We start from the raw sequence: 23,381 nt of genomic DNA on the forward strand, positions 1-23,381 counted from the left end.
TGTTGAGGAAGGTGGCGTGTAAGGGTGCAGGTTGGCTGAGTCCAAGAATTCATAGGTGGGTGACAGGAAGAGAGGGGAACGAGGCAGGGAAAATGATTAGTACTCATCGGTCATTGCTGTCTCCCAAAGCAATCAAAGTGAAAAGAACAAAGCAGGGCGAACATCAGTCCTGGTTATGTGTCGCAGCTGTGAGGGAAGCACTCGTAGGTTTGCGGGGCAGCTCAACTCCTGGAAGCTCTGCGCCAGGAAACGAAGGCATGGGCCAAAGGTTTTGTCAAATTGGGGGAGCCTATTGTCCACAAATGCAGTTAGTTTTTCCATGCCAAGAAGTTCCCAAAATCTGTGTATCTAGTCCGTGTGCGTAGGCACTGTCTCTGTGCCCCATTTCGTCAGAAGGACTTGTTTGTCTTTACATAGGGCAGGTGTGATGGCTTTCCCTTTTGTTGATCGAAGGGAAAAGGTCAAAGCATTAGGGAGTCCTGACAAGAGATAACTGGAAATCAAGGTATATTAGTATCCTACATCTCATGAATGTCTGCTAAGATATCGGCCCAGTAGCAATGCATTTTCGGGCAGTGCCATAAGAGGTGAATCAATGTGCCTGCATGGTCGCAATGACACCAGCATCTGTCATCACCACCTCGTTTACCTCTGGTGGTTCTTGCGGGCGTATGATACCAATATTGCATAATTTTGAGTAGGGTCTTGCCAGAGATGCTGGTGGCCGAAGTACTGAACTGCTGCTGAATGTCTGACTTTTTTTTTATATGTGAAAGGGCATTCCCATTCCAATTATCAATGCAGTCGAGTCGAGGATTTGTTGGAGTTTGGGAGGGTAAATGCCAGCATTTGTAAAGCGCACAGCTACCTCCGACGGAGGTGCACCAGCGCTGGGATCTGTCGGGAAGATTAAGGAAGCTAATACCCAGAGTCACATGGTGCTGGGCTAACCTGGAGCTGGGGATCAAACCGTGAACCCTGTGGTCCGGAGTGAGGCACCCTGGCCGCTGCGCCACACCTCTTCCAGGGTATTGAAAAAAGAAGGGGATGTACTAGAGGATGTCACCTAGTGTTTGACGACATAATGCCAATATTCGGTGTCTGGCAAGTCATAGTCTGTTTCACATTTCACAAAGATTGCATTCTAATTGCTTATAGCAAGGAACAGGTGCAGGGGATCAATTTGATCAGTGTGGTCTCCCGGAAGGTTCGCGTTGAGGTCATCTATGCTGGTTGCTTGATGCTTATTCTGATTGATTTTCTGAATGTTTCTGTGGCGCCTGAAACCTGATCTTGCATATGCATGGTAAAACATTTGTAAAAGTTATTAAGCCTTTTCAAACAAACCGAGGAACACCAGGTGCAGCTAGCTATTACAACACCATTGACTTTGGTCAAAAGTCAGGGTACATGACATTTCTTCATTCAGAAGTGTTGGGAGGAATGATATGAGTCATGCTTGTATATTGTGCTAGTTAAGAGATGTGAGCTGGGCAGGAATCCTGACGCTACCAGGACATGCAAAACATAAAAGTACATGTCCTACCTTTTACTTAAACAGCACGCTGCCCTTAGGGCTACCCAGGGTCTGCCTTATGGTTGACCTGTGTGTACAAAAAGGGGTTGCTAAAGGCTTGACAAGTAGTGTGAAATGCCAAATTGAAGTGAATTTGAAGACGATCATATCTGAAAAGCAGGGCGAGCACACAGTGATGAATAGAAATTTACCTAGCCTACAAGAAGGTAAGTTTAAATTCTATTAAGGACGCGGAGGCGAGGATTATGCTCATATTCTCTCTTCGCTTTATTCACATTTATTTCACAGCAGCTCTTCATATAACCAATAACAACTACATTTCCCATAACACTCGGGAAAAGAAAACACAGTCTCTATTAAGTCCTTTCACAGTCTCCATGAAGGTCTTCCTATAAATCATCCTGCAACTTCCTGCACTTACTCCACTTCCTCTTTCTTCGCTGGAGGATCTCTCCCATGGTTAGGTGTTCTGCTTTGACTGCTCATTCCCTGAAATAAAATACACCAATCAGTCATGGCGTCCTTAACTAATAAAACAAGCAATACAACAAGTCCATCGACATTGCATAAACACAGCAATAAGCAAAAGCAGAGAAAAAACTCCAATTGTAACTCAAATGAAAAAGGGGTTTACTTACAACCATTGCGGTGAGGGAATGCAAACCATGCGCTTGCCGGGTGGGATAATCCTCGCCTCCGTGTCTTTAACAGAATTGAAACTTACCTTCTCGTAGGCTAGGCAAATTTCTAGTCTATGTCAGGACCGGAGGCGAGGATTATGCTCCTTCAAAGCTTACTCACCACCACTTGCGCCATATTCAGCAGCGGCTTAAAATAAAACTGTTTAAAGGTCGAATCCGACGACCAATCCGCTGCTCTCATAAGGTCCTCGAAACGTACGCCATACGGTGAAATGCCTTGGAAGCCATCGCACCCCTAGCAGACTGCGCAACAAATGCTTTGGTATTAATACCTGCTTCTTGCATGACCCACCATACCCAGCAGGCTATAGTGGGAGAGGACACCACCTTGAAAGGCTTCTTAAGGGCTATAAGGAGTTGTCGTTCGCCTGGGGGACGAACTTCCCCCGTAGCCTCCTCATAAGCTTTTAAGCACTGCACCACACACAACTTAGGACTCTCAGCAAAAGCAGGATAAGAAATTGTACGTGTGTTCGATTTTGTACGTCTACTCACAGTAAAAGTAACCCCATCCGGGGAAAAGACTCTGGCTGTAATATCTAAAGCCCGAACATCAGACACTCTCCTACAAGACACCAAGCATAATAACATGGCCAGTTTAGCCGACAATTCTTTCAGAGAAAGAAAACGGTTAGGCTGCCAAGATAAAAACAGATTCAGAACCAAGTTTACATCCCAGAGGACGGAATAACGGGGCTCTGGGGGTAACGACAATCTGGAAGCTCCCAGCAATCAATCAGTTATTCCTGTTATTCACCACAATTGGCGCATCTCACCATGAGTAAAAGAACACACAGCCATTTAGCCCACACCCCGGAGGTTGGGCGGCATCTTTCGTTAGAGCGCTGTAAATCTAAACTCTTATACAAATGTGAGCATCCAATGAGCGTTCCGAGCATCTGCTTTTCTTTTTTAACCCCTCCCCCCCCACCCCCCCCCAATACACCAGTAAAACACATTATTAACTCTCCAACGATGAATATACGAAACTAGCAGCAGGTACACTTCTAGATTCCCCCCCCCCTACCCTCCGTGTCCATAGAGTCTGTCACATTTCGGAGCCTCAGATTTCCGGTGCCACGTGGCGCTCTGCACGTTGATCTTGTCTAGTCTTATCCATCTCCGTGGTGGCAAGGATGTCCCCGTGCCCTGACCTATCCCAACCTAAACCCCCCCCCCCCCCCCCCTCACAGCCCCCCATCCAGCCCGTGATAGTGTCGCCACTTGGACAAAACTCTCCGGAATTTTTTGGGGCACCCCCTTGCCTTATAAGTAACCCTCTCAGCTGCCATATATAGATCTAATCCTCTCCTCCACTCCCGGTGGTTCCGGTGCTCCCCAATGTTTTGCGATGTCCCTTTTGGCTACAATCAGTGCAAGGACTAGGAATGTAAGAAGTGGGCGAGTCGGGTCTACCTCAGTAGTCATGCCTAGCAGTGCCAGCTTGGAATCTTGCGGGATCAAGACCTCCAAGATCTCTTCTAATTCCTTGAATATCTGTGTCCAGTATGTTTGTATTGTGCCACACGTCCATATAGTATGAAAGAAGTCTCCATCACACTGGTGACATCTAAGACACCGTGGGTCTTCTACCTTCCCCATTTTGCTAAGCCGTAGTCTATCATAGTATGTTCTATGGAGTACCTTAAAGTGAATCAGTCGCAGTCTTGATTTGATTGCGACCTCTCGGGATGCATCAGCACTATTTCCCAGTCCAGGTCTTCCATCTCTCCCACCTCCGCCTCCCACGTGCCTCTGAGTTTCCTTTCCCAACATATGATTGGTTAAAGTTTTATAGGTTAGGGAAGCTGCCTTCCCCGGTATCTGCTCTTGGAGGAGCCGTCCCTCCAGTGGTGCATATTCCGGGATACCTGTGAGTGTGACGTTTTGGGCCCGCCACGCGTGCCGCAGTTGGATGTATTTGAACTGCTGTGTAGTATGTAGACCGAACTCTGATTTGAGCGCTTGGAAAGATTTCAGCTCCCCTTTAGCTATCACATCTCCTATAGTGGAGATGCCGATATCGTCCCACCTTTTGGAAACCTCGCAGCTTGTTAAGTTCTGTCGACCATTGGCAGTGCCACAGCGGTGTCTGCCGTGTGAGCTTCTTATCCCATCCCATGCGTCTTGTGGCCTTTGTCCATGCATTGAGTGTGATAGACGTTGCCGGGAGGAGGCGTGCCCCCAGCGCCCCGTAGAGATAATACAATAGGTTTTTGGACAACATTTTTGTTCTCTCCAGGGCGTAAATCGGGTGGTCAGCCGGGGCGTGGAACCAATCATTAATCGGTGTCAGGTGTTCTGCCCAGTAGTAGGCCTCTAGGTTAGGGAGCGAGATCCCCCCCACTGTATTGGTGTCTCTGAAGCGTGGACAGAGCCACCCTGGCATGTTTGCCTAGCCAGAGGAAGGATCGCAGGTCTGCGTGAATCCTGGTGAAAACCGCTGCAGGTATTGGATAATATTCGTTTTGTAGGGCGTAAAGGAATTTAGGCAGTGTGATCATTTTGTACATGGCCGCTCTGCCTAAGAGTGTAAGTGGGAGCTGTCTCCAACGGTCCATGTCCGCTACTGCATTCAACATGATCCGTTCCAGGTTTCTACGGAACGAGAGGTTCACACTCGGGGTTATATAAATCCCAAGGTATTGGAAGCCTTCAGAGGTCGTCAGTAGTCTCTCCGGCAGTCTTCCCCATCGGTCTCGTCCCCCAGGGTCATAATGGATAGACTTGTGCCAGTTTATTTTGTGGCCCGCCTGCCCACCATAGTGCTCTAGTTCCCGGAAAAGCTCCTGGATGGTGGTCTCCGGCTTGGTTATGTATAGCAAGACATCATCCGCATATAGCGAGATCTTTCCTTGTGTTGGATCCGTGTCGTTGCTTGTGAAGCCAGAGATGTCCTTGTTTTGCCGGATCCTGGCTGCGAGTACCTCAATAGTGAGTGTAAAGAGGAGGTGAGACAGGGGGCAACCCTGTCGGGTGCCTCTCTGAATCAGGAACTCCCGCGACATTTGCCCGTTCACTCTCACCTTGGCCCTCGGGCCGTGTAGAGGAGCTGGACCCACTTGATAAAGTTTGGTCCGAATCCAAACTTATGGAGCACTGCAAATAGGAATGGCCAGTGTACCGCGTCAAATGCCTTCTCGGCATCCAGGGAGAGGAACCAATGTGGGTCGCTCCGTCCCCGCACCTCCTGTAGCCAGCTATGGGTTCTCCTAACGTTCAGTTTGGTCGGCCTGTCTGGTAGGAAGCCTGATTGATCTAAGTGTATAAGGCCCGGAATAACCGCTCTCAATCGGACCGCCAAGATGGTTGCTAACAGTTTGACTTCTGTGTTGAGCAGGGAAATGGGACGGTAGGAAGCACAATTCTCTCGTGGCTTGCCCTCCTTATATATCGGGACAATCGTTGCCATAGTAAGATCTGGGGGGAGCTCTCCCTCCTGGAAGTCACCAGTAAGGAGGCTTTTATGATGGCGAGTCAATAGGTCCGCCGCACGCTTAAAAAGCTCGGCCGGGAAACCATTCGGGCCCGGGGTTTTGCCCGGTTTCAGTTTGGCAATGGCGTCCGTAATGTCATCAGTCGTTATGTGCGCCTCCAGCGCCTCTAGGGCCTCAGGGGGTAGGACCGGTAGGATTGTCTGATCCAAATATTGTAGTGCTTCCTCAGAAGTTGCAAGGTCACGCATTGCATAGAACGGTTCATAGTGCGTGGCAAATGCTTCTGCTATCTCGGTGTTGGTGTTCACAGTGGTCCCGTCTGTAGTTTCAATGCTGTCTATCCATCTAGTCGCTCGCTCCCTTTTACTGAGCCACGCCAAAAGTTTTCCTGACTTGTCGCCCACGTCATATAGACGGTGGAGGGTGGCGAGGGATTGGGTCTTAGCCTCATTAGTTGCCAGTTCTCTATAATGTCTCTGGGTATCGAGTAGCCGCCTGAGAGTCTCGCTGTTTTTATGGATCAGATATTCCCTTTCCCATCCCAGGATAGCCTGTTCTAGGGCAGCAACCTCAGCCTGTAGTTTACGCCTTTCCTCTCCCAGTCTAGATTTTATTCTGTCTCGTAGTACAGGCTTTAGGGCTTCCCAGAGGGTGACGCTCGATTCCACCGTTCCCTCTTTTTCTGCAATATATACCTTAATGTCTGTTCGAATGCCTCGCAGTATGGCAGCATTTTGAAGGACCCAAGCCGCCAGGCGCCAGGAACCTGTGCCCCTGTCCTGGTTTTGCCCTACCCTCACAAAAAATGGCGAGTGGTCCGATATGCCTCTGGCCTTATATTCTGCGACATCATCTACCCTCAAGTACTGTCGGGACATGAAGACATAGTTGAGTCGTGAGAACACCTTGTGTGCCCCTGAGTAGTAGGGGTAGGTTTGCTGTGCCGGATGTAGCCACCTCCAGATATCCGTAAGTCCTATAGTGGACATCTGACTGGATAGTGTGGTCTGGTGCCCTTCTCTACCTGTGTCACTGGATCTGTCGAGTCCTATATTCATAACATCATTAAAGTCACCTCCCACCACTTGTATAGTGTCTGCCGTGTCTAGGAGGATGTTGGCAAGCGCTATGAGCGTACGGGTCTGTAATTTGGGTGGCGCATAAACTGAAATTATCGTGTATGTGCGTCTATTTCAGGTACCCTGTACTCCAGAGTACGTCCCCTGTGGGTCTATCCAGGTGCGTGTGGTGTAGAATGGTATGGACTTTTTTAATAATGACTGCTACCCCTCTGGAGTCCGATGTGTAACCCGCGTGAGCCAGAACATTATATCGGCCTCTAGCGATGAAGGCACATTGTGTACCTTTGAGGTGTGTTTCCTGTAATAAGGTGACATCCGGGTCGATCTTTTTGATATAGGCGTTCACTAGTCCCCTCTTGACCTTAGAGCCTAATCTGTTGACGTTCCATGTCCGGACGCTCAGTCCCCTATCCCCCCAGTGCGGGGTGTCTACGGTACTTGCCATTGATAAACGTGATGGTTGCATGTGGTTAGACTCTGGCATGTGTATGTGGTGTGTGGGTACAATGTGTGCTGCTGCATTATCTCAACTGTTGTCTCCCTCCACCACCTATTCCCACCCGTTCCCTTACCTGAATGAACTTGAACTCCCCCTTTCCCACCCCCCTCCCCACCTCCCTCCCCTTCCAGTCTTATCCTAGCACAGGACATAACTTTCCGTAAGAGTAGGCCTGTTGCCCACCCACAGATCCCTCCCTTCAAAAAACCAAAGAACAGTAAAGCGTGTAAAACAGAGAGGCGTGTCAACTTGCGTGCTCCTCTATGTCGGACTGCCAGTTCCATTTCCCAAGTGCACCATAGTTCAAAGGGCGTGTCAGCTTGAGTGCATCACCACCTCTCGTAGCATGTTCAGTGGCCCCGAACTGCCACCGTTTATGATTTGGAGTCTTGAGTCTCTGATTCGGGCGCACTATGCTGGCCAGACAAGTCCTGTTCCAGCACTCGGATCTCCTCCACCAACAGATGGACAGATTGTCCCCCTTCCTCCTCTTCCTCTCCTCCAGATGTGCGGCTATCTAGGCCTTCCTCGTCCTCTCCTTCTGATCGAGCAGTGGATCGCAGGGCGGCAAATCTTGAGCCCGTCCCGGCAGCACCTTTCGGGGAGGCCGAACGTCCTTTCCGTGCACTTCCGGTACCTCGGCCTCAATAAGGTGTCGCCGGGGTTTGTCTCTTAAACCTTCTGGATTTCAGTCTTTGTGCCTTCGGTATTTCCCATTGGGTGGCATTGCGCAAGGACCTGTCTAGCAGATCCCGTCCGATGGTCTCCCTGCTGTTGAGGATCGGGCGCTCCTCCAGCCACTGCCAGGCATCCTCTGGGTGTGTGAAGAAGAGTGACTGTTCCTTGTATAGCACCTTAAGTTTCGCCGGGAAGAGGAGCATGTACGAAATCTTTAAGTCTCTGAGTTTTGCCTTCACGGCGTCGAAGGAGCGGCGCTGTTTCTGGACCTCCTGACTGTAATCCGGGAAGACCATGATGTGTGCGTTTTCTAGACGGATCTCGCCCAGCTTCCTCGCCTCTCTCAGAATAAGGTCTCTGTCAGCGAAATTGAGAAAAGGCGCAATGACCGGTCGCAGTCTCGCCCCCTCCGGTGGTTTTGCTAGGAGTGCCCTATGCGCTCTCTCAATAATGAAGCAAGGTGAAAATTGTACCGCTGGGAAGGTTTCCATGAGCCAAGTGTGGAGGAAGGACACCATATCCGCTTTCTCGATCCCTTCCCTAAATCCAACAAAGCGCAAGTTATTGTGTCGCGCTTTATTTTCGGCGTCATCAACCTTCCATAGTAGTTGGCGGTGAGACGCCTTGAGCTCCGCCATGTCTTTTAGTAGGGTCGTGATTGAGTCCTCTGCCTCGCCCATCCGGGTCTCTGCAGAAGTGACCCTATCGGATAGGTTTCGGAAATCCTGTCTCAGGAGTGCCACTTCGGGTAACGACAATCTGATGCCCTGCAAGAGCTCGCGCACAAAAGGATGTTCCCCCAAGGGCGCTCCTTCCACTGGGGCATGGCCTGCTGAAATTGCAAAACGGACTGCGTTCACTGACCTATATACCAATTCTATCTGAGCTAATTCCGCCAAATAATTCAGAACATGGGTTCAATCTCCGACCACGGGTTCCACTTCCTGTCGTAAACAGCAGCACACCCATCGCATCCAAGCCGATTTGTACCGTTTGGGTGTGCTGTCTGCCCAAGCTCTGGACAACAAGAGTTCAGCGTGTCCCGAAAGGCCTGGCAGTCGCCAACATTGCCTGTAATCCACCATGCTACAAGGTGCAGGGAACCTTCCTCCACTAGGCGGTGAGGAGTCCCCTCCGGACTCAACAGGAGACGGGGAGTTGGGAGGAGTTGGATTGGAAAATCCCAAGAAAGTCCCAGAAGAACTGCAAACCAAACTTGAGATTTCCAACACAGAGTTATCAGGACCACAGCCGCCTTCTGCCGGCGAACCTGGGCTGTCACCCCGGATATCATGGAAAACGGAGGGAAGGCATATCCCTTCTCCTGCCTCCAGTCCTGACTGAACGCATCGCACGCTACCGCCAGAGGATCCGGTCTCCAACTGAAGAACCGGGGAAGCTGCCGATTGAGGCGGCATGCAAAGAGGTCGACAGAGAACGGACCCCATCTCTCCTGAAGGTAACGGAAGATTTCCTGATCCAATTTCCAAACTCTAGAGTCCCGAAGGTAACTGGAGTGCCAGTCCGCCACCAGATTCTCCTTCCCTGGGAGATACTCTGCCGTCACTGATACCTGATGCGCTAGGCAGAATTCCCAAAATTGCTTTGCCATATTCGCCAAAGCTCTGGACCGCGTGCCTCCCAGGTGGTTTATGTACCATCCTGCCGACACGTTGTCCATCTTCAAAAGGACCAAGTCCCGAACCCTGTTTTTGGTCCAGCACTGTACCGCAAAGGAACCCGCCAGGAGTTCCAGACAATTGATGTGAAGCAGCTGCTCTTGTGGAGACCAACTGCCGCTGGTGGAAAAATCTCCACACCGCGCTCCCCAGCCTGCCCGGCTTGCGCCCGACTCTATCACCAAGTCTGGTACTGAGCCAAAGATTGCTCTCTCGTTCCACGCCTCCATGTGGGAGAGCCACCACTCTAGTTCCTCGCGTACCTCCTCCGTCAGAGGGACCACCTGTGAATAAGTGAGGCCTTTCCGCAGGTGATGTGCTTTCAGACGTTGCAGGGCCCGGTAATGTAAGGGCCCCGGGAAGATCGCTTGAATTGACGCCGAAAAGAGGCCTACCAAACGAGCGATCTGGCGCAGGGAGGCTCCCTGCTTGGCCAAAGTCTGCCGTATCTCGTGCCTGATCTTCGCTACTTTCCTGGAGGGTAAGGCAAGAGTGGCTGAGATGGGATCGATCACAAACCCCAGGAAGCAGGCCTTCTGAGTTGGGACCAGGAGGGATTTCTTTTGGTTGATAACAAACCCCAGCGACTGGAGAAGTGACACTGCTAGCTGCAGATGGTCCCGCAACTGTGACGGACACTGACCCAAGAGAAGCATATCGTCCAAGTAGACGATCAAGCGGACTCCGCGAGTCCTCAAGTACTCCTCCACTGGTTTGAGAACCTTGGTGAAACACCATGGGGCCGAGGAGAGGCCGAAGGGAAGACAACAGAACTCGTAAGTCAGCCCCCGCCAAAGGAATTGGAGGAAACGTCTGTGAGGGGGAAAAATCGGAACCACCAGGTACGCGTCCTTCAGATCCAAACGTACCATCCAATCGAGTGGCTGGAGAACATCCCTGAGCAAATTAATGCCCTCCATCGTGAAGTGTCTGTACAGCAGCCACTTGTTGAACTCCCGAAGATTGATCACAGGCCTCCGACTCCCGTCGGTTTTGTCCACCAAGAAAACATTGCTGAGGAAACCTGAGGGATGAACCTTTGTAGTACACACTGCCCCTTTGCGAAGCAACTCTCGCACTTCCTAGTCTATCAAGGCCGCGTCTGACGCACAGAAAACTATTGGGCGAGGGGGACGTGCTTGTCGAGGGGAACCATAAAACTCTATCTGAAATCCCCTGACCGTCTGGAGTACCCACGCATCGCATGTAAGCGCTTCCCAAGCGGGGAAGAAACGCGCTAGCCTGCCCCCAACCTGCAGTCGCGCAGCCGGCAAGACACTCACCGTTGGCATTGCCATAGTTTCCACTGTAGCCACGTCCCCGGAACCGTTGGGGTAAAAGTTGGTGAAGCGCTAGTCGGATTGGTACTGTCCGCGCCCGGAGCCTTGCCCTCTACCCTGGGCTGCTGGTTCTGGCCACGGTCGGGCGGGCGGCTCCGACCCCGCGGAAAAAACGCGGAGTAAAGACTCTTTTTATATTCGCCTGAGCTTTATCAAGGGAAGTGAACGTAGCAACGAACTTTCCAAGGTCCTTTATAAATGGTTCTTCAAACAGCCCACCTTGCGCCGACGCCCCGGCCTTGGAACCCGCCAAGTCTCCCAGCTTGGGATCGACTTTAATCAGTAAGGACCTGCGTCTCTCAGTTGAGAGGGCGCAGCTGGCATTGCCCACAAAACATACCGCCCGCTGTGCCCAAGCTGACAACACTTCTGGGTCAATCAAGGAACCCGACGCGCGAGCTTCCTCCGCCATATCTAGTATCTTGGCGAGAGGGCCGGTGGCGTCAAGCAGCTTGTCCTGACAAGCGCGCCAGGAACGATCGATCCCCTTCTTGGGGTCCTTAATGAACTTGGCCAGGAAAGTCGCCATTTTACTCTCAATATCGGGGTAGTCTATACTTTGCCTTCCAAAGTTGGCCTAGGGCATTCAGCTCTCGATCTGCTCCGTGCCTCATTCTCCAAGGGTTTTCTGAGTCTGGAGGCTAGATAAGGCCGCTTTCTCCCCAGGGACCCACTCCGCTGAGCGGGGATGAACAATGTCATCTGGGTCCAACATATCAGCAATAGTTGCCTTGGGGGGCTCGGAGGATCCTGAAGGCCTCCATGACCGAGATGAGCCGGCCTCATCCTCAGAGGCGTCTGGAGAATCCCCTTGTTGGGTCTCGAGAGACCCCGGCGGGGGTTCATCCGTCCCCGGAGTAGGAGTTTGGGGAAGGACAATGGGGGCAGTATGCTCCAGAAACGCTTGCTTCAGACGCTCAAAAGCGTCTATGTCAAACTCTTCAAAACACTTCTTCTTTGGCGGCGGGGGACCCTGACCGTCTGGGACCTGACCGGAACCACCTGAAGTCCCCGGAACCGCAGGGGAAGGCCGACCCATCTTTGCACCTAGCTGTTCAATTTTGTCCGCCAGCCTTTGCTCCATCGGTGTCATGAGATCTGACACCGCCTTGTGAATGGAGTCATCCACTTTGGCATAAAAGTCGTCATGCCACTGTAAATAGGTGAGGTAGTCCTCCTCCTCGTAATACTCATTCTCCAAAGCCACTAACGTGTCAAGCGCGGGAACCCACGACCAGACACCAAGGCACACACACTCCCCCCTGACTGCAAGTACCAAGGAGCTCCTCCCGCGTAGAGCAGTAAAGTATGTGGGCTGAGGGTCTCTCAGCAGTGAAGGGCGGCCAGACGTGCGAATTCACAGGCTTTCCAGCCCAAGGACACCCAGTCTCCCACAAGTCCAATGGGAATAGGCCGCCTGAGAGGGTGTCCGTGAGGGACTTATGCCACAGTTCCCTCCTAGTATACCTACCCGACCTACAAAATCGGGCGTAAAAGGAACCGGACTCCTCGGTGCACCGCACCACTACCTATCCGCAGAGCGGGCGTCCACACAATGTAAAGTATTAGGTACAGACCCAGGATACCTGGGCGATTTCAGGCGGGCCGGACGCTGACATGAAATGGTGGCCGGAGCGCGTTCACTGTCAGTGCTGTCAAACGCGTTCCGGTAACCAAGTCGCGACGCCCTCACAGCGGCATCTAACGGTCGGAGGACCGCACCGCACCTCAGTCAAATGGGCAACCGCGTAAGGAGTGCGCGTGCGCTCCTGCGGTGTATAGGGGACCTGCTAAGGAAGAAAAATCCCCACACAACAACAATCCTCACTACAACAGGCTACATTTCACCCGCAATAGTAAGAGGAAAGCAAATGCACTTATCTCGAGCTGCCGAGCAGCGAAGAAAGAGGAAGTGCAGGAAGTTGCACAATGATTTATGGGAAGACCTTCATGGAGACTGTGAAAGGACTAAATAGAGACTGTGTTTTCTTTTCCCGAGTGTTATGGGAAATGTAGTTGTTATTGGTTATATGAAGAGCTGCTGTGAAAGAAACGTGAATAAAGCGAAGAGAGAATATGAGCAAAATCCTCGCCTTCGGTCCTGACATAGAATTCTCTCCGATATATAAGTTGCTCTGTGTAAGCCAAGATGTTAAAAATTGGGGCATCATTTTCTGCTTAATGCCAGTTGCCGGATGTGGAGTTCTGCCGCACGCCGATACTGCTTTTTATTTTTGTCAAATGATTATCAATAAAATAATTCTTGTACTTTTCTAAGAAAAATAGCTATGTTAGTTCTTTCTTTTTTTTTATCCGTTATTTTCATTATATCGACTGTAATTGGATTGTTATATATATGTTGCCTTAAGTATTTACATTGAAATTGCCTTTGATTTAAGCTTGCCTCCTTTGTGTTATGTTACCATGGACTGGGCACCAGTTTATTTATTTTTTTATTTTTTGCTTCTAGCAGGTGGTGGCCTTATCCTTTGAGTTTGATACTTCTGTACCCCAAACAATAATTCATTTTCCTACAAAATTAATCTATTTTTCCAGTCTGAAGGCAGCTTGCAAAACAAAACTGTATTCTGTTTCTGCAGAGGAACGGTTAAGAGCTGTTAAGGGATGATCAGTTTGATGCACCCTGCGAGGAACCTCGCTGCTCTGTTGCCCACTCTTTATTTTCAGAGTCCCGATCTCTTTCAGCGAAAGGGCTGTGAACAGCTAATTAATGTGATCTAAATCCTTTATTTTGAGAAAAATAAACTTGGTCAATAAGATGTCAGGCAGAAGTAATAACAGGAATTCACGGGCACATTTATGTTCAAGCCATTAGACTTGCTTCTAAGCAACAGTTATTCAAATTACTATTGAGGAATATATGAACTAGAAGCATCCTATCAAAATATACGATAAATGGAATGCAAATAATTAAATGAAAATAAATACATCAGCTATTGCATATGAATAACTGCTTATGTGGCAAGTGCAGGAAAACAAAGGTGGAATATTGGGGAGCACTTATATGAGCTATATGACAAACTATATTACAACATCATGACAGACTGACGTGGGCACAATCCGCATCTCATCAAACCACCCCAACAGCCACCACCCACGTAGTTACTGACTTATCCCAAATCATCAACAGCCTCTTGCACCGTTGATGAGAAAACTCTCCTTAACGTTCTTGCTTCAAGAAAGGGTATCAGTAGTACTGTCCTTAAATGGTTTGCATGTGACCTGAACTCTAGAGCTCAACCTGTCTAAGCACATTCAGATCTAACCCTTGTGACCTGAGGATTCCCCTAAGGAATTTCCTTGTCCCCTGTAATTTTCATGTGCTCCATTTACTCCCTGGGAGTTCTACTGGTTGAAAAGAACATTAATGTAGATCACTATGTGGACAGCACCAAACGCCACCTAAAATTCACATCATGAAATGACATTACCCCCATTCAAAGATTGCCTCACCACTTTCCAGGCCTGCATGTCCAAGTAGCACTTAAAGTTCATCCTCTTGATATGAGTGTGCTGAACACTACTGACTACTAACAGGAACGGTCAAGAATGTCTCTCAGTAATGAACCATAATTGCTACATCTAATAAATTGCCAACTATTCTAAATCCCTAGTTTTCCTCATTTTCACCACCCTAAGCGCACAGTTCCCAAGGCACATAAAAGATAAAAGAGAGAAAGAAAGCCTCCTGAGACCATCTGACCTTGGGCCTTTGAACAAAATTCAAAACAATCATACAAGTGATCTCACCCTGTTCCCCTATATGTGCACTTTACAGAATCACATCTGAAACAACTTTCCCTGAAGAGCATATTCTTTAAATGATGTCCTAATTGAGCAAGCTTCTTAAGGAACTTGCTTGAATTCCCCGCATCCTTGTGGATTTTCACTTTAATCCTAGTCACCTGCAGAGTATAAACTGTTGCAATATGCCATTTCTTACATCTAGATCATGGTCATTTAAGAGGGGATTCCTAGCATTTGTAAATGAATCTTTATCAGGCTTCAGACCAAAAATTAAGGAAGGAGGTGTCCAAACTGCAAGTCTTCTCTTCCTACACTGTCAGGATATGGAACTCATTGCCCTCCCAGATCAGAAACGCTCCCTCTTTCATGTCTGCCAGTAAGGATCTGCCATGCCTACTCTTCAAACAATTCCTCATTAATGAGTGATCTTCCCGGTAGTAGAATCCAGCTCCTAATCTTCCTTCTGAGCTTAAATCTTCTCTTATCCTTTCCTTTGTACTCCTCTAATTCCACATTTGTACTCTATTGTATTGCTCTCTAGCCAGAATTGCCTTTATAGATCTTTATACATACATCATATAAATGTATGCAAATTTCCACTGCATTTTACATATTGTAAATTTTTTGCCGTTTGAAGTTAATTTAAATATATTATCTGACAGAGACTACTAGCTGCAGATTCCTAAACGAAGAATTATCCCGAGGCGTGAGACGGGATCCGGATTTTTTTTTGCCACAGCATTCCTGCGCGCCGGGCATCAGACGGCTCCGCCCAGGCGTTGTCCACGTACGTGACGTCAGCGAGTTCATATGTCCCACCCCGGCGCACCTACGTCAGTTTTTTCCTTTCCGTTTGCAGTGCGGATCCAGTTCGTGCTCCGGGCATGTTTTGGCCTTTCCCTTTCGCTATTGCGTGTGTTTGTGGGAACAGTGTGCGGATGCCTTCTGGCTTTAAGACATGCTCGTCTTGAGGACGCCTGATGTCGGCAACGGATCCTCATCTCATTTGCATGTGGTGCTTGGGGGAACATCACAACTTCACTGATTGCGAGGCGTGCCAGCAGTTGCAGTCGAAGTCGCAGCGGGAGCACTGGATGAAACTTCTCTCGGCTCACATGTCCAGATCGGCTTCATCCCCTGGATCTGCTTCTGTGGAAGGTTTTCGAAGCTGCTGTCATCGTCGTCCTCTTCCCTCTCCTAAGCCACAAGAGCGTCGCTCACCTGTCAGTAAGTGTCGCAGTTTTCCCCCGAGGGCTGGTTTTCAGCTTGTTGGGGGCGTGGGCTCTCAGCGGGTGATGCGGCCCCGTTTATCGTCCCCATATCCACCGTTTCCCAGTGAGGGGTCGTCGAGAGCCCAGCTGGAGACATATGCGGAGGCTTTACAGGCCTTGCTGGCTTCTCCTCCTCCTTCTTCACCTCCTGGGACGTCAGCGGATCCCTTGTATTGTGCGGGGCCCTCCGAGGCATCGCCGGCGGCTCCAGCCCCGCCGCCGACTGGCTCGGTTCCAGGCTTGGAGGATGTGGTGCTGTTGGGGTGCGGCCCTTTGGGGGTTCCTCCTTCGGACCACGGCACCTCTGCTTCGCCGCAAACTCCTGCGGGAGTCCTTGTGGTGTTACGGGAGGTCGCCCTGACTCAGGTTGCATCCCGAGCCCCTCTCGGCCCTATGGACAGGCGGCGATCTAGCCTGAGGCCGAGGTGACGCCGCTACGGCGCCGGCAGCGCCACAAGTGTCCGCTGACCCCCCTCAACCCATCATGGGTGGAGGCTGGTTGGGGACCCTTCATCCTTCCCCGGGCTCCTCTCGTCCTTCCACTCAGACGGCTGCCTCGTCGGAGGTAGAGTGGGACTTGGTGGCGCCACAGGGGTCGGCTCGCCCCCCTCGTCCCCTCATGGGTAGAGGCTGGCGGGGGACTCCTTGTCCCTCCCCAGGTCCCTCTCGTCCCTCCACGCAGGCAGCTGCCTCATCGGAGGTCGAGTCTGCACCGTCCCTTAGCCGCCTCTGCTCTGGCCCAGCCCCGGTCTCCTGTGCCGTGTGATGTGGTGGAGGCCTGTCTGAGGTCTCCTTTGGCGCTGGACAACGATGACGTCCTGCCTCAGGTTGCGTACTCTACGGCACCGGACAGGTGTCAGGTCGTGGACTCGTCTTCGGACGCCTCCTCTTCCCCGGAGGGTGGGCGCCTGCTGCTGTCGTCCTCACCGGAGACGAGCCGCTGCATTGTGGCTTTTACCCCGACGTCATCAAAGGACTGCTCCTTGCCGTTGCTGTGGCCGCGGTTTTCGCCAGAGGAGCCACAGGTCCCCCACTCCTCGGTCCCTCTTCCTCCTTCCTGGACCTGGCCCTTCCCCATTCCAATTGACTTGGGGGATAGCCGCCTTAGCTTGCAGGCGTCGCCTACGGAGGAGCTGCTTTCCCCACCGCGGGGCCCTTCAGAGGCAGGTGCGACCTTCGCTCGCCCTGTTTCTACGTCTGTGGGAATTTTGCGCATGGGTGATCCAGACCATGATACGCGGGGAAATGGGCAGCCGGAAGTTCTCCACCAGGGCTCTGGTGGGAGGAGCTGCTGCTTCTTTTTGAGGGTTCGCCCCATTCTTTTCTGGAGGGGGCTTGGGGCGCCCCGCCACGGGGGATCCAGTGCCCCAACACCTTCCAGCACCGCGTGACCTGGTGTGTCTTTCCCTCTACCCCTCTGCCAGTAGCCCCCTTTTGCGGACTGCCTTTCCCTCCCTGCAGCCATAGTTGTCTCCACCATCACGGGAGGGCCGCTGGCTGGACTCTTGGAGGCTCAATATGTTCGCTTCAACCAGTGTGGCTCTGCGGGCCCTTAACACTTTATATGTGTTGGCTAGGGCCATCTCTTGCTTCTGGGACTCTGCAGAGTCCCTTGGATCTGTAGCTTATCAGGAGGGTGCTGGTGTTGATTTGTAGCACCATGCATTAGAGGCCCAGGAGCAGGCGGCGTTCATTCTTCGCTCCGCTCTGGACATCTCGGAGGTGCTTGGTCGTGCCATGGCTTCTTCGGTTGCCCTTCGCCGCCATGTTTGGCTTCAGGATAGTGTGTTCTCGGAAAATGTTCGGGAACGGCTGGTAGATCTTCCCTTCGATGGCACTCTTTTGTTACACGCCCTAGCAGACTCGGCCATCCAGAGATTCTTGGTGTGGCTTCGGCCACCTCCTCCTTCTCCTTCTTCACCTCCTCAGTGACCTGTGAGTTGATCTGGATTTAGGAGCTGTTCTTTCGTTAGGGCGGGTCGCCCAGTTGTGTGATCTATGTGCTTCATGTGCATTCGAGCCCTCTTTGTTGGGATTGTGGTTCTGTTGGCTGCTGGCCGGCCCTTCTTGACTGTGTGTTTTTGCTTTGGGTTATCTACACTAGGTTGGCCCTGAGATTGGGCCTTCTGTTTTTTCTCTTTGGCTGCTTGATAAGTCTTCTGCAGGGTTTTGTTTCCCGCTGATCTTTCGGTTTGGAATGCCTTTGGTGGCGCACCGGGATATCCTTCTCCGGGGTCGCTGCGCTGTTAGCCTGGTCTGACCTGTTGTCTGCGGCCTGGTACCATGACTCTGGTTCCACTTCTTTTTGTGTCGTGTGTCCGGGCCCTTCTTCGCCTTCCTGCTTTCTGTCTTGGGGGCTGAGATGGATGTGTCTACCCCCCTCCCCCCCCCCCCTTCTCTCAGACGCAGCCTGCCCGGTCTTTCTGGGTGCCCCTGGGCTACTGTTTCTGTTTCCGCCTGCTTTATTGCTGTCGACGCCGGTCTGTTTGGTCTTTTGACTTCTGGCTGTTGTTGGCTCAGCTGCCCTCTTCGCTGGGTGTGTTTCCGGTGGGGGGGCTTGCCTTCTTTCTACCTCGTCTCCTTGGAGTCCCTAGGTTTATCTTCTTCCTCTTTCTTACCTTGGCCTTGGATGGAGCTTCTGTTGCCTTGCATGAGCGTGGGGTGCTTCGGCCTCCTCTTGCCTTGCCCTTGTTTCCTCTGCTGAGTGCGAACGGGCTTCCTCTTCTTTTCTTCTTCCCGCATCCCCCTTGGGGTAGGTGGTGTTCTGACTGTAGGGGTTCCACTTGCCTGGGGGGACACAGCTCCTCGCCCTGTCCGTTGGACTCGTCCGCTGTGGGACCCTCTGTTATGTCCAGGCTGGAGGGGTCCTCTCGCAGACCCTCCTTCTCCCTGGGTATGGCTAGGGTATCTATTCTACGTTAAGGAATCTGCGGCTAGTAGTTTCTATCAGATTTACGAGTTACTTACCTTCGGTAACAATGTATCTGATAGAGACGATTCTAGCCCCAGATTCCTTCACGGCCCGCCCTTCTTCCCCTTTCTGCGAGGACCTTTGGCTTGGTCTTCTGCACTCACCTCCCTGTGACTATGTCTTCTGTGAGTGCATTCTTTCGCTCTTTTTGACGGGATGGTTCGTCCTGTTTCTTGTTCCTTTCCTCCTCTTTTGGCACATTGGAGGATGGGTATATAGGTACTTCTGTGCCCTTCTGCTCTGGTTGCTCCACGATTCTGGCATACCTTCAATCTCTTCCCTCCCCTTCCTCTCTCCTTATTGCTACCGGTCTGGCCCCTCTGCTATCCTCTAGCTTGGGGTCATCTGGCTGTGCCTCTGCCCTTTGTTCCTTTGAGGTGTTGTCACACTCTGTGATGGGGTTGTCTTAGAGGTTTGTCGTTCCTTGTTTGTCTTGGACTGACTGGTTCCCCTTCATTGTTCTTGGTTGGGGTAGTCCTGCTACATGTTGTCATGACATTTTTACATGTGTTCCTTGTCTCCAGGGGGCTGTCTACGTAATGGCAGGGTGGCTGCTCAGGGCTGTGCTCTTTTCTTTCTTCTTTTCCCCTGCCTCTGGGTGCTGCTGTGTTGACACTGCTCCTTATGGTATTGTTCGTCACCATTCCCTTTTCCAATTTTTCTGCTCTTTCGCACACTGTTCCCATACTCCCACAGTTTTGTCTGATGGCTCTGCGTTGTGGCGCGGAAAAGTTCTCCGAAGAAAACTGACGTAGGCCACCCGGGTTGGGACTTATGTGACCTCTCTGACGTCATGTACGCGGAAAACGCCTGGGCGGAGTCGCGTGATGCCTTCCCCTTGGCGCGCAGGGATGCTGTGGCAAAACAAATTCCGGATCCAGTCTCATGCCTGGGAAAAATTCTATGTTAAGGAATCTGTGGCTAGAATCCTCTCTACCAGATGCATTGTTACCGAAGGTAAGTAACTTGTACAATAGTAACTGTAACTAATTGTTGCCATGGTATACTGTATGTTTTCTTAGATTTGACAGAAGTCGCCTATATAAGACTATAACATCATGAATCTGCATTAAGATTATGATTCCCTAATAAAGATTGCTCCCATAAATTATGAAATGGATAGATATACTAAAATATTGTTTTATGTGAAATCTTAAACAGTAAATCAGTAAAAGCATTTATTTGTTATAATGAATTGTGATGTTTCCTAGCACATAAGCATTATTGGGATGCTAAAACCTGCAAGCCAAAATCCATTAAAATGTAATATGTGATTAGATTGTTAAAACCATAACTAATTAATTTTATAATTTGCATTCAATTATACAAATGGAAGGTGTATCCGGAGTTGGAAGATGATAAAGCTTGCGTGCCCAGGGGATCATTTTTGACCTGCTCTTCTGACAGCACCATTCGTATTTGGAATCTGGACAGAGGTGCTGTACCAGAGTTGCAGCGAAACATATATAGTCATGTAAGTATTTCCATTATTTGTTATTTTTCTTTTCATGGAGATGTGCTTACATTGGGAGCACAACATCTCAACCTGGACAGATGGCCCTAAATCCCAAGTGCACTATTTTTTCAGGGAATAAAATATTGTGGCGTAAACTCTGAGCTTTATTCGAAGTATTGCTGTCTTGTAAAAAGTTTTCAAAGTTGTTAAAAAAGTTGAGAAGATCTGGATAATCTAGCATGCAACCAGCTGCATACCTCTGGTTCTGAAGTTCATCTAAAATATCCAACTAACCATACCAAACATTAGAGTATCACATGGCTGTACAGACTGCTGAGGGCCAAAAGACGCTTGCTTTTGGGGAAAACTTCAAAATAAATCATTCGTATATCTGTTGCTTCTATGATAAATGAGGATATTTTATTCATTTGATTGATCTGCTTTCCTTCGTCTGTGTTTCCTAAATAAATATACATTTCACTTATATTGAAGTGCATTAGTTTATTCTGTGCACTCTACTTTTACTCTGCTACCAGTTGCAGCCAATGCAACAACAAGGCATTCATTTGTTAAAGCCTCTTAGATATACAGGTGCAAACAGTAGAAAATCCCAGCACACCGCATTCAGAATTTTAGGATCAGTATTAAAATGAAAAAGCACATGGGCATGGGGGGCAGTAATGAAGTGGGAAAAGAAGAATTAATAAAGAGATTTTATTTAGTAAGTAGGAAACATATTTAAGGACCTTAAAGTTTTAACAATAACATCCACAATGTGCATCGAAAGACACATATTTTTTCAATATGTTGGGTGTTGATTGTGACTGCTATGATTTATCCAAGTTTTGTTCAGCCACATTGTCTAATCTCATTTAGAAAATTCAGCTTTCATTGTATTTAATTATACTTTCTATTTCAGTTTTCGGCAGAAAATGTATATTTGTAAGAAACTGGGTTTTTGTTGCAGTAGTCCCCCATATTTTTGCCTGGTATTTGATGCAACTTTGACTGAACTGCACTGGGTTCCTGCTAACCAAGACCCCAGTGCCTGTGTTCTTGCCCCAAAACAAGACCACTGGTCACTTGATCCTCAAGTGACCAGGCCTATACCACCTCTGTAAGTCCATAGTAAATGGTACCTCTGGTACGTAGGGCATATATACTAAAGAGTGCCCCTAAGAGCTGCAGCATATATTGTGCCACTCTAAGGGACCCAGCACCAAACTTCTACAGACTGCCACAGCAGGCTGTGTGACGAGGTGCTCCAGAAAGTGAAAACACGACATGGCATACACTTGTGTGCAAAGTCCTCTAACACTGCATGTAAAGTTGACAAGTCACCCCTACAGCAGGCCTTACAGCCCTAAGGCAGGTTGCATTAAATTACACGTGAAGACATATCTGCGTGACCAGATATGCCCCTGTTCTGGCCACTTCCATTACTGACAGTACAAGTGAACAAGGAAGCCATCTATGGTCTGGAAACTGGTCAAAACGTGTTTTGTATCAAGCACCCGTATTAATAAACTCATGCTGATTCAAGTGTTGGATTTATTAATACATGCAACCAAAGGGTACCTTCGAGGTACCCCCTGAAACCTACCAGCTCTCAAGTCTGTCTGTCAAGTCTTCCGCCACAGATGAGTTTCTGACCTCCAGGGATGAAACCCCTTGTTCTAAGGAAATCAGGAACAATGCGTGCTCTGGAGAGAGGTGTAACACATCCTCCAGGAAGGCTGGTAAATCAGCATATCAAGTCAGGAGACTTCAAAGGCCTCTGCCGCCTGTGATATGCAACCCAAGGCTTCCTCAGACAGGGGAAAGCCACCCTTTGCCCTGAGCCCATTTGGCACTCTGATAGGTGGGCAAATTAGCTCTGCAGGAGGCTTGTTACACTGCCAAGTTGGACACACCTCTAGGGTGATCAGTTTAAAGTGGACACAAAATTAGGAATGCCACCATCTTGTGTTTGGTGGCATTAGGAATTCTGGGACAGGGTAATGCCTACTTCCCGAAGAAAGTGGTCATCTAGGGGGTGTAGTGACCCCCAGGGGTAAGTAGCCCATTGGCTACTACCCCTCACTCCCCTATATGCCCCATAAGCTAGTATTTGAGGGACCCCCGGATACCAGGACTTCAGATTTCGACACACAGAAAGAAGTGGACAAAGAAGAAGGCTGCCTACTCGGGAAAAAAGGAGCACAACTAACTTGCCACCAGACCTGTTAGCTTGCCTGCTGCACCCTAACCTCGTGGAGCAACTGACTTGTTCTGCTGCTGTGCTGACTCCAAGAAACCCCGAGGGCTGTCAGTGCTTCACCAATTGCCAAAACACTCAGTTGGAGTAGAGGAGTTACTCCTTTCCAGCCGCAGGCACCAAAGAAGCAGCACCTGGTATACAGGCCTGCGCCTACGGGGACTACCAATGCCGCAGAGGCCCAGGAAGAGGTAGCTGTGCTCCTACAGGTCCGATCTTTCCTTCCTCCAAGTGTGGGGATGCCAGGACTGACCACACAAATCCAATATCTGGTGTACCAGATCCCTGGCAGCAACCAACTCTGAGGTAAACCAACCTTCACGTCGCGGGACTTCAGGAACAGTGAGACCTACAATGGAAGTGGCCCAGATGTCCTGTATGCCCCTTTCTGCAGGAATCAAAGACAAAGAGTGAGTCCTGAACCGCTGCCACTCGACTCCTCAAAGCATCTATTCTCCACTGTCCAAGTCCAAGGGAGGTGACGGTGCTAACGAGGACCCCAGACCCACATGAGTTAAGCCCACCCTTGGGTTTGCCTAGACTAGACTTCCTGTCACCACCTGCAGCCTCTTTCTGCAGGCCCACTCCAACCGTGATTGACTCTAACATCAAATCAGATGCCAAAGGACACCACTGCACCCAAGACCCACAGCCTGGGGGGAAGTGGACCAACTGTGTCCTCATGTGCCCAAGGATCTCAAGGAT

General features: G+C 50.0%; 1 protein-coding gene and 1 pseudogene across 1 annotated transcript in view; one reads left to right on the forward strand and one right to left on the reverse strand.

The window, feature by feature from the left end:
- The window catches only part of LOC147692216 (WD repeat-containing protein 62-like), an 846,473-nt gene that overhangs the window by 79,538 nt on the left and 743,554 nt on the right, over window positions 1-23,381 (forward strand). The window contains exon 10 of the mRNA XM_086938490.1: window positions 20,300-20,437. Coding sequence (XP_086794616.1) covers window positions 20,300-20,437 — 138 coding nt within the window. The remainder of the gene's footprint in view (window positions 1-20,299; window positions 20,438-23,381) is intronic.
- On the reverse strand, window positions 8,852-10,351 carry LOC147692217 (uncharacterized; annotated as a pseudogene).

Source organism: Lissotriton vulgaris, chromosome 9, assembly GCF_964263255.1.
Source record: "Lissotriton vulgaris chromosome 9, aLisVul1.2, whole genome shotgun sequence".
NCBI classification, from domain to species: domain Eukaryota; kingdom Metazoa; phylum Chordata; class Amphibia; order Caudata; family Salamandridae; genus Lissotriton; species Lissotriton vulgaris.